General features: G+C 30.2%; 1 protein-coding gene across 2 annotated transcripts in view; it reads right to left on the bottom strand.

Moving 5' to 3' along the window:
- Positions 1-1,313: 1,313 nt before the first annotated feature.
- LOC105216250 (1-phosphatidylinositol 4,5-bisphosphate phosphodiesterase) overlaps positions 1,314-12,150 on the bottom strand; it is a 160,312-nt gene continuing 149,475 nt past the window's right edge. For both annotated transcript variants that reach the window (XM_011190645.3, XM_011190647.3), the window contains exons 8-18: positions 10,014-10,250; positions 9,070-9,236; positions 8,794-9,004; positions 8,630-8,723; positions 8,404-8,568; positions 7,987-8,347; positions 6,865-7,924; positions 6,572-6,775; positions 6,350-6,506; positions 5,473-5,562; positions 1,314-2,012 (exon numbers count right to left, since the gene is read on the bottom strand). In XM_011190645.3, the coding sequence (XP_011188947.2) occupies positions 1,944-2,012; positions 5,473-5,562; positions 6,350-6,506; positions 6,572-6,775; positions 6,865-7,924; positions 7,987-8,347; positions 8,404-8,568; positions 8,630-8,723; positions 8,794-9,004; positions 9,070-9,236; positions 10,014-10,250 (2,815 nt within the window). In that variant the 3' untranslated portion in view covers positions 1,314-1,943. The remainder of the gene's footprint in view (positions 2,013-5,472; positions 5,563-6,349; positions 6,507-6,571; positions 6,776-6,864; positions 7,925-7,986; positions 8,348-8,403; positions 8,569-8,629; positions 8,724-8,793; positions 9,005-9,069; positions 9,237-10,013; positions 10,251-12,150) is intronic.

Here is a 12,150-nt window from a genome sequence, read left to right as displayed (position 1 = left end):
CTTTCTTATTTTTGCCTTTATTTTAATGACTTTGCAGTGATCTCAGCACTTTCAAATAAAGTTAACGGTTGTTTTTCAAAAGAATTAAATAATTTTTTCACCATTGTTCTCAAACAGCTTTTTCAACTTCACCTCTATTCACCATACACATACTCGAAAATATTTTTGGTGATTTTCTTTTATATATTTGTGTTAAAATTTCCCATTCTTTCCATTTATTGCATTTTGGCATACGGTATTTTTGGATTTTGGTGTTACAGTTATACTATTTTATTATAATATTATATACTAAAATCTCAAAATGTTTATATGTATTTGGGTATGTATGTATGTATGTACGTACTATAGGTATACTAAGTAAATAGGTGGTGAGGCGGAAACTCAAGTTACTGGGTATAGTTTGTATGTATGTAACTAGTACACTTTTGGTTTAATTGTTTATTTTCATATTTTTATATTCGGCATTATGTAGTTGAGAATACTGTCTATATCCTTTTTGTATTTTGTTGTTACTTACAATATTAATGTGGGGTTTTTTTATTGGATACATTTATTAATGTCTATACACTTTGCTATTACTTTATATTGTTGCTATTGTTGAATATGTGTTTTTTTAGAATACAAGTTTATATTTTATTTTAGAAATTTATTGATTTGTAACTTGCAACAATTGTTGTAAATCTATTTTTTTTAAACTTTTTTTGGTTTCTATTGATTTTTATTTTTTATTTTTTTGTTAATGAACTATTGAACTGTCTGTTGGGTCTTAACTTTTTTAATGTTGCCATATTGTTTTTTTTTTAATTTTGTTAATTTTATTTTATCTCATTTTATCTTTATATTTTTTTATTTATTTTTATTTTATTTTATTATATTCATTTTTTTTTTATTTTATTTATTAATTTTAATTTTATTTATTATATTTTATATTTTATGTTTTATTTATTAATATTTATTTTATATTTTATATTTTATATTTTATATTTTATATTTTATATTTTATATTTTATATTTTATATTTTATATTTTATATTTTATATTTTATATTTTATATTTTATATTTTATATTTTATATTTTATATTTTATATTTTATATTTTATATTTTATATTTTATATTTTATATTTTATATTTTATATTTTATATTTTATATTTTATATTTTATATTTTATATTTTATATTTTATATTTTATATTTTATATTTTATATTTTATATTTTATATTTTATACTTTATATTTTATATTTTATATTTTATTTTCTTATTTTTTTATTAATTTTGTTCTGTAAACGTTAAGTGTTACGTTATTAGTTATTGTTAACGCATGTTCTTAGCTTTTTTAAGGTTATAGTTGACTTAAACAAGTAATCGGTGTTAAACTTTAAACTCGTTTTTCAAGAGTTTCTCTGCTATAATATTTCGAATTCATTGCTGTTGCACTTATTTTACACTAGTTTACTAATAATTAATTTTTATTAATGCTAAAATTTTATTTTTTTTTATATATTTTATATATATTTTTTATATATGTATGTTTCTTCATTCTTTGCATAAATATATATATATATATATGTATGTATATAGAAATTTCACGTTACTTTACTATAAATAATTTTTCTTCAATATTCGCTTTGAAAGGTTTTACATAGAATTGCGTTCTAATATTTAGTTTTTTTTTTGTTTTTTTCTAAATTTTTAATTTATACTTTTTACTTGCTATAAATAATTAAATAAATATTAAATACTTAATAATATTATTTCGATTGCATTTTAAACTTTTACATAAGTGCAGCCTCTATGCCAGTGCCAATTGTCGTTTCGTTTGCCATTGAGACAGGCTTACACTGTAAGCGTTTAAGCGTTTTTTCACCACGTTTTTCACCACACCTCGTACACCACACCAATATTATAAAAGTGGCGCCTCCGCTGTTATGCTAGTTGCGTTCTAGGCATAGAATTCAGATTTGCCTTGTATCTTGTACGCCTCCTCCTCCATTTTGTACATATCGAGTAACTGTTTGTTGGGAGAAAAAGGTTGAAAATATAATGCGTGCGGTTAGTTGTATTTTTTTACAGTTTGGTGGAAATAAAACAGCTGACAATCAGTCAAATACTACAAAAGTGACGTTCACTTTCTGGCAATCATTTTATTCAGTATTCTACTGCAGCGCTTTTACAAAATTAAGAATACATAGACAATTATTCAACTAAATAGTAGATTAATTTGCTAATTAATGAACACAAAACTTATGAAACTAAAAACGCAAGCTTAACAACAGTTATGCAAATAAATAATTACATGTGTAACGGTTTAAAGTGTTGTATGTATTGAAGAGAGTAGTGTGAAATATATTTACATGCACGCGAGTAACCGGTAAATCACTCAGAGGTTACTCATTTGAAAATGAAAAGACTATTTGAGCTACATACATACATTGTAGATATATATATTTATAAATAAAAAATATATAATTTTAATAAATTAAATTTATTATTAATTAAAAAATAATAATTTATTTTTAATTAAAATTTTACATACATAAAAAGCCAAAAAAAAAATCAAAAAAATATGCATTATTGCCTTTTAATATTTAAAGTAATTTACTTCAAATTTTTTAAACAAATATTATACTCTTTCTTAAAATGGTACTTAAATTTAATAATTTATAAATAATTAATAAATTATTTTGAAGTGTTGTGCTGTGCTGAATAAAATTTCACAATCAAAAATTCAATAACAAAATTTTCGCCAAAAAATTTTTTCTAAAAATAAAACTAATTTTTCATTAAAATTGAAAAAAAAATTTAAAATTAAATAAAATAACTGAAATTTTAATAATTTTATTGAAATGAACTATTTTTTTTAATTAAAAAAATAACGAGTAATTTTTTGAAAAAAATATGAAAAAGTATTTTTCCCCAAGCAATTTTTTTAAAAAATATTTTTTTTAATTCTTTTCTAATAAAAATACAAAATTTATAATTTATTTAATTACAATAATTTAAATTAAAGTAATTTTTTATAAAATTAAATTTTTAAAAAATTTAAAAAATATTTAAAAAAAATTAAAAAAAAAATAATTATAAAATTAAAAAACATAATTTTCATCAAAATTATAAAAAAAAAATTAAGCAAAAATGTGAAATTCTAAACATTTTATTAAAAGAAGGTAATATTTTATAAAATTAAATTTTTTAAAATTAAAAAATATAAAAAAACTAATAATTTTTCGAATTAAATTTATTTAAATAAAAAAAATTAATTATTTTTATTAGATTTTTTTCAGAAAAAAACAAAAATAATTGTTTATAAAACTCTATAAAAAATTTAAAAGTATTTTTTTTAAATATGAAAAAAATATTTTTCTTCAAGCACTAATTTTAATTTTTTTCTAAAAAATAATACAAAATTTTCATTAAAATTATAAAAAAGTTAAACGAAAAAAAGTGAAATTCAAAACATTTTATTGATAGAAAGTAATTTTTTATAAAATAAAAAAAATAATAATAAAAATCTAATAAATTTTTTGAAATAAATTATTTTAAATAAAAAAATTATAATTATTTATTCACAGAAAATAACAAAAAAATTTTTTAAAATTAAAAAATAAAATAAAATATATTTTAATATTTTTGCCAATCGCTGTAAATATTTGACAGAAAATATGTGCAATGCTCTCAGCAAAATTGAAAAAAATATATAAATAAATTAATAAAAAAAAAAACAATTAAAAAAAATATAATAAATTTTAAAATTCCATTTAAATAAAAAAACGTAAACTTTTTTTTGAAGGATTTTTTACTTTAATTTATTAGTACTAAAAAATCCAATTAATATATACTTTATATGTAGGTTTGAAGAAAAATTTAAAAAATAAAAAGCATAATATTCTAAAATTTTGTACTCAACCAATTCTTCTATCTAATTTTTACTGCAGGCAGACACTTTTTAATAAGAAAAAATTTTAAAATATACTAATTTTGGTGTTAAAAATAGCTACATATTTGCATTTTGTTTGCCAATTTGAAATTTTAAAATGTTCCTTATGTTTTGAACATACCTTCTCTTTATAAAATTATTATTTTTTTACTTTGAATGTCAACTAATACTAAAACTCAACCTATTTACTTGTACTAATTAATTTGTAATTAAGTACTATTATTTGATACTATTTAGAACAGCTGTCATGGTACATTTTCAATGTATTTATTATGTACATAGATGACTTTTACTAAAATTTACATTTTAGTACAATTTTTGTACTATTTTAGTACCATATTTGCATTGAAAATTCATTCACTTTTGTTCTAAATTTAGTAACTCGAAAATGAACTACAAAGTATACTAAGTACAATTTTTGTTCAGAGTTCAGTACTAAAGAATAGTTGTACAAAATTTAGTACTGTATATAGTAATAAAATTTCGTATTTTGAGTTACTAATACAATGATACCATAATAGTAACTAATTAATACTAATAATTCGAACATCAATATTGTACTAATGGATCGAATTTAGAACTATTCTCAAGCTATAAATTTATTAATAAGAAGGTGAGGTAACTAGGGAATTTTAATGAAATAAATCATTTATGCCAAATTTAGTACTAAATTATTTGTTCTTTTGATAACTGTGCTTTTTCTAAATTTAGTTTAATCATATTTTATTAATATTAAAGTTTTTTCACGTTTTAACAAATATATTTTGTACTAAAATTTTTTGTACTAATTATAAAACCAAATTATTTATTGGAAAAATTAATTATTTCCTAATTATTTAGCACCAAAATTAGTTTTCAAAGTTTTCTGAAATTTTAATGCACTAAATCTGTTGTTCCAAATTTAGTACTAATTTTTCAAAAAATAATTTTGTAACTGAATTAGTTCTAAATGTCGTATAACAGTATATTTATTATTATATATAATTAATATATTAGTTTTCTTTACATTTCAAGAAATATATTTTTTTATTACTAATTTTAAAACCGAATTAATGATGGAAAACACGTCTCCAAATAATTATTTCGTAAATATTTAGCTATTTTTAGCACCAAAATTAGTTTTTTTTCAATTTTTCGCAATCGTATGCAGCCATTTGTGCCCACTGTGCTATACTTTTCTACTACTATTTTATAAAAATGTATATTGGTACGTTGCATCGAGCAAGACACATATTTATGCTTTAAAAAGTATTGTTGTGTGTACTTAAAGACAAGTTAATTATTTAAAATATTAAATTTTTCTAAGCATTTACTACTATTTCTACTACTACTACTACTACTATAATTACTTTGTTATGCAATTTAGCACACACTGTTTTGTGGCTGCTTCATTCAACAAGCACAACTATTTGGTCGCTAAGTTTTCAATACTACATATTTTATAGTTTTTGTTTTTGTTTTTAATTTAACTGCACTAAAGTACAGTCTCAATACTGGTTATAGTGTCGGTTTGCCGGAGTGTTTCGTTTAGTACCTTTTGCACGTCAGTACTAAATTCCTCGACTTGTTTGCCGTGTGCCATTTTGAGTTTTTCCATAGCACGTCCCTGTTTAACACCGATTTGCTGGCGGAAGAGAAGAATTGAAAACATATTTGTAGATTGTAAGCTTTTTTGAGTATTAAAATATATAAATGCTACACTGGGAATTTCATATCTTACATTTTAAAGCAACAAGTGTTGTGGAAATATCATTTTTTGTATTAAAAAACTCGGTATTTATACCACAATAAGGTGTAATAAAGTTGAAAAATCAATTATAGAGTTGCTTTAAAGCTTAAAGCTTTATAAACTGAAAGCTCTAACACATACTTATCTCTATAATTTTTATATAACTATCATTTATAAACTTAAAAGCTATATCGTGCTCGTATAAGGTATAAGAAAGCTGAAAAACTACTTGCAAAGTTCCCTTAAAGCTTAAAGCTCTGGAAACTGAATTGAGCTTTTACATTTTCATCTCTATAATTTTAACTGTAACTATCATTTATCGAATTAAAAATCATATCGTGCTCGCCTGGCTTAAAGCTTAAAGCTCCACAAAACGAAAGCTCTAACACATTCTCATCTCCACATTTTTAATATAACTATAATTTATCGACTCGAAAACTATGTTGTGCTCGCCACGCACTTATTTAAAGCTTTAAGCTCCACAAACTTAAAGCCCTAACACTTTCTCATCTCTATAATTTTTATATAACTATAATTTATCGACTAGAACTTATTTCGTGCTCGTCTGACTTAAAGTTTAACCAACTGAACGACGGACTTTAAACTTAAAGCTTCACAAAATTAAAGCTCTAACATATGCTCAACTCTATATTTATATTATAACCATAAATGCCGTGCTCACCTTTTTCTCCTCCATGAAGCGTTTGATATTATTTTGTCGTTTCTCACGCAATCGTCGATCCTTCTCATTCTTCGTCTTCAATGTTTTATCATTTTGCACCTCTTTGGCGGTATCAGCGGAGGTTTTGGCTTGCTTAGCATTCAAGTCTTTAATATCACTGGAGAATATTAATAATAAAAATATTTATTTATAGTCTTTAGCTGAAGTTTCTTCCAAGCTTACCGCGCATGTCGCTCCTCCAGCTGCTTCACTTGCTGCGCCTGCACGGTCAGCATCAAAGCCTTCATTGCTTCCTGCGAGTCCTGCACATGTTGCCGCAACATGTCCCACTCCTCTTTCTTGTGTTTGGCAATCATCTCGGTCCACTGTTGTGTCTGCTCGGTGATTGCATTCTTGATCGTGGTGTCATTGCGTATCTCATCTTTGCTGTAGAAAGAGAAAGTGAAAAAGAAAACCAGCAATTTATTTTCATTCATCAAACTACGTATTACAACCATTCCAAATCAATTGCCAACCTCTTTCCCTTGATGAGCCGATCGATAGCTGCATTCTGATTCTTCTGCATGGTCATGCGTTCTTTGGTGTGTTTCTTTTTAAGCGTATCGAGCTCTTTGTTCTGCTTTTTGGCCACCTTTTGGAAGCCCTTCTCACCGCGCAGTGATTCTAACGTTACCGGCTCGAATACGAGTGGTGGTTCTTTCTTCTCCTCCTCCTTGGCTTTGCCGGCATCACGTGCCGCACCACCGCTCTGCTCTTCAATGCCCAGCGCTTTCATTTGTTCATTTTGTTTTGCTGCAGCGCCCGCAAATCCTCTCGGATCCGACAGCATGGCCATGAAATCCTCAAAGCCATCAGGTACATAAATCTTTAATTCGATGTTGACGAAAAGCATAGGCAACGACATAGGGAAATTCGCTTCGGTACGCAGTGAGACGTGTCGATAGCCGGCCTGTAGACCATCCAACGGTAATATACGCTGTCCAATCATTTTGCCACTCTCTTCATAGACGCCGAAACGCAGCACAGCCAAATCGGGCAACACGACTTTACGAAAGACAAACGGATCCTCATTGTAAACGGGATTCAAACCGTTGTTAGGCACCAAACGTGTACGAAACTCTTTCTTTACGGTATCGGAGGGCAGACCGAACATGTCGACTTCGACGTAGGTGCCGACCTTTTTGTCCGACAAGAATTGACCGGCTATAATTTTCACTGAGCACTGCGCGGCAATCACACCGTCCACGGGCGCATCGGCAAACGGATCGAAATCCTTGTCGGAGCGACGCATAAAATCCGGCTTGAGCAGGTAGCCGCAGCCACCGTTATATTCAAATTTACCCTGATTCAATTGCATAGGCAGATCGGAGGTTTGGAAATTGAGCGAGACCATCTGACAGCCAGCGTTCCAGAACACTTGTGGCATATAGTTGGAAGAGTCGGCGCGTGTGCCTTTCGGGTAAATACGCGACATTTGACGTTTGTTATAATTGACAAAGTCGATGGAGCTCTGTTTGAGATAATTCATACCGGCCGCTTCGGCAAACGACGACATGTTGTGAGCGATGTTTTTCTCTGTGCAACAAAAAAAAAAAATAGTTATATTTTTCAAAAATATTGTTTTCTAAAATACTAACCGATAGCCTTATCGAAGCCCTGGAATTTAATAGGCTGCGCATAATTGACCATCGACGACAGCCAAGGGTGTACATTCGTCGTGGAGCCGCTGTAATTGACCGCTGCTGCCTCGGCCTCAGGCGCTGCACCATCAGCGCCGGGTTCGCCTGCTGGTGGTGCGGCAGCCGCCTCTGGTGGTGGTGGCGCTGCTTCAGGTGGTTTGGCGCTCGCATCTTCTTCCGGGTCATCATCGGTTTTCAGTTCACCCTTCAACCAGAGCTCCAATTCAACCTTCTCCACTTCCGGTTTCATGCGTTTATTCTTTATCAGTATTTTCCGTTTCAATTTATTCGGCGGTGGGAGCGGTAAACCAGGATCGAGCTGTGTTCGAGTAACAGTTAGCGGAATGTATATCAAACTATCGATTTACAACTCACCGGATGATCGGGCAACGGTTCTTTTAGTAATAATTCACCAAAGAAGTCATCACAGTATTTAGCTAATTTATATTGCTGCGCACGATTGCAGTGATTCTCAAAGGATAATATAACAGGATACTCGGAGGAGACAAATGCACAATCGGCGATGGCTTGAATGCAATCCTAGTGACGAGTATACAAAGTAATGACTCTGAAAACAGTTCGTACCAAACAGATTACTCACTTTAAATAGAATTTCAGTACAGTAGGCGTGACCGTGCGTAACGATGGGCTCCTCGTCTTCACCTTTGCCATTCCAACAGTCCAGCTCGACGCATCTGTATGAGACAGTTGAAAAAAGAGTGCGTCTCAAACTTTGTTTTAATCTTCCTAGTCTCTTAAACTCACCTACAACCCGCTAGTAACGTCTGCCGATACATTTCTACTGAACTCTTACCACCAATTTGTCGTCCCGACAGATAGGTATTATGCGAGCTATTGATGTAGTAATGCGCCAATGGATGATCCATTTCCATATACATTTCTAAGCGATCCAAGAATACGGGCGCATTCTCATCGGACATGAGATAACGCTTGAAGCCATCCATCGACAATTGACCTGAGTTTGTGGTGGTATATTAGTAGACTACTCAACTTAGAAGTAATATAGTTAGTAGTACTTACCCGCCTTCTTCTTCTCCTCGTCCAATTCATAATCGTTGATTATCTCCGTGCAACGCTTCTCATCATAGAGCGGATATAAAATTTCATTCATACGTGGATCACGTTGCTTTTCATTCATGAACTGTACGAACTGTACCATCGATATGACTTCCGATTTACCCTTCGTGCTGTTGTGTATGAGGGAGTGAAGGTAAAGGCAAATAAAATGTAGAAGAACAAATATAAATATTGGTTGTGCATTATGGAGTTAAAAAGTAAATAAATAAATATTAGTTGACGTTTAGCAGTCACTCGCCATATAAGACTAGCTGCTACTCATATAAGAGGGTGGTCCCAGTACTATACACAAAACTGTCAAAGTAAGCAATAAAATATTTTCGAGAGTTTTTTCTTCCAAAATATATACTCTCCGTCAATACATGGAAGACTCGAAGTTCATTATATTTGTTTCAATACCTCTCTCAATGCTAGAAACCTGTGGATGGTCCCAGTATTGAACCCAGAACTGTTAAGGAATGCAACAAAGCAATCTCTAAAATTATATTTTTCAATATAAATACTTAGTCAAGATCGATACTCAGAAGACTCGTCAAAGTTCGTTTCCTTAGAATCTTGTTTTAAGATAGAAACTGCTATGCTTCTCAATCTAACCAACTGTACCTCTTGTTTGGTTTCACATCTCTAACCAACACAACGCTTAATAATCCTGGAGAATAATCAAAGAATCTGGCTTCAACAGGATCTTGTGAATATTGATCATAAGAAAGCTGTTTCAGCTTCATCTCCCCGATTTCAGTCCTTCCGATTGACTCTGGTCGATACATTGTTCACAAAGAAAATTCTAAATCTCCTACTTTTTGAGTCCACCCTAGTAACTTCACACATATTCTCTATCCACTTAAATACAAACATTTCACCCATTCATGACCCCATTCTCAACTTACATGGAAGTGAACAGCTCTTCGATGTCATTGCGTGGGCACACCTTGTGGTATAACGCATAAAACTTATCGAATGTAAACTCTTCCTTCGTCATGGTGGCACTCTTATCGTCCGGTAGTCCGACTTCCTTAAAGCATTGATATACCAGCTTTTCCGTTTTGCCGGACGCAAAAGTTTTCGCTACCACTTTAATGGGTATTTTGCCACCCTTTTCCACCGAAAAACTTAAACGCATCCAACTGTGTGGGGTGGAAGAGATATATGTAAAGATTAAAGCGTGAATCGAAATGTTTATAAACAAAAGGGATTTGGTAAGAGTACTACAAATCTGCGCAGTATGTGTAATATTTAACAGTTGCAGCATGCATTTTTGAACCAAAAAGCCCGAAATAAGTACTTACCGTTGAGATCGTTTGAATGACTTACCTTGAGTTAGTTGTAGGCTGAAGGAATTCTGAAAATAATAAGATATTTTTGGGAAAACTTTAGGGGATTGGATTTGAGTCGTCGAAGTAAAAACGACGATCTAAACCTGGTGTTATAAGAAAGGGAATCATCATTTGTATAGTGATCTATATATTTACTTCGAAAATCTCGGATGACAATTAAGGTCTTAAATATTTGTTTTCATTTCATTTCGCCATTCAGATTTTCTAGTTCTGACTAAGATGAAGTTGAATATAAATAGAAGACATTTCGGAGAACTTCAAAATTGGTTCCAAAAGGAAAGAGAGCTTCTTATTCGTATCTAGATACGAAAACCCAACACCTAATTCACCATCCGAATGGACATTGATCCTAAAGCACTGAAGGTTTTCAATATGATTTTTGATGTTAGATGGAGACCTCTCCGTCGTTGAAAAGTTCATGTGAAGTATGGTAGCTATTACCCAGGGTTTTCGATCTCCTCACATAATTTTCGATCTCAATATCAGATTATCTTCTGTGGATCTAGTGGACTAAGTTAAGAAGTTGTGTGTTCATAAACATTTCTGATGAGTCTTTATTCGTTTCATGGCTTTCCGCATAGACTATTTAGGTTTTGAGTGGATTGCTTTCTATCTTGATCTGGTTCTGCTACTTCAATAAACCGTTTTTGAGAACTTTTTTTGAAACTTTTTGCTTGAACGACGACCTGAGCTTGGAGAAAGGTAACCTCGTTCTATTATTTTAATGACTTTGTTTTAGGGTCAGCAGTGTCTATAACGTTTTTGATTAGTGTTTCGAAATAATTTTTGGTTCTGTTTCGATGTTCTGCTATTTTTTGAGGAGCAAAGAGCAATTTTCGATGTCTTACCGTTACTTTATTGATAACTGTTTGACTTTGAGGCTTTTATAGGTTTAGTAGGGACTCTCACGATTGGGATTATTTCTTCGAAGTAATTTGATGATTCAGCTTCGATGTGTTACCGCTCATATATTGTTTACGGTATGACTTTGAAATAAATCTCGATAAATAACTTCGAAGTAAGTTGCTGGTTCTTCTTCGAGGTCCTACTATTTTGTCCGTTTATTTTTTTGAGATTATTTGTTGGATAATATGTAAGGTCTATGTCGGGAGGTTAGAAGAAGATTTTGGTTACAGTTTCGAAGTAATTTGGTGGTTCTATTTCGACGTTATACTATTTTGTCTGCTTATTTTCTTGAGGTAATTTGAAGAATTGGGAGATTAGTAAGAACAGTTTTCGATGGATTACTGCATGACATTGAAATAAATGAGACCCTCTTAGGGTCAATATGACAGATGGATTACTGTATGACATTACCCCTCTTAGGATCTTTAGGGTCTTTCACGATTTTTATTACTGCTTCGAAGTAATTAGCTAGTTCTACATCGATGTTCTACTATTTTTAAAAATATTTTTGAAGTTATTTGTTGCATAATATGTAAGGCCGACGTAGGGAAGTTAGAAAGAGCTGTTTTCGATGTTTTAACGTTAATGGATTGATTACTGTATGACTTGAATTATCTTCGTGAAGTTTTTATGTGTTTCAACTGTCAACTTTCAGTCTTCTTTTAAATCGAAGAAACCAACAAAAGAAAAAAGTTTTCAAATTCCCAGCAATTTTTACTTATTAACAACCCATTTTCTTAATTTCTTTCCCGTGAACTAAATTTTCAACCTAACCTCTTTTTCA

Source organism: Zeugodacus cucurbitae, chromosome 5, assembly GCF_028554725.1.
Source record: "Zeugodacus cucurbitae isolate PBARC_wt_2022May chromosome 5, idZeuCucr1.2, whole genome shotgun sequence".
Taxonomy (NCBI): Eukaryota; Metazoa; Arthropoda; class Insecta; order Diptera; family Tephritidae; genus Zeugodacus; species Zeugodacus cucurbitae.
Note: the sequence above shows the minus strand (reverse complement) of the source record. Positions and strands in the feature narration are given on the sequence as shown.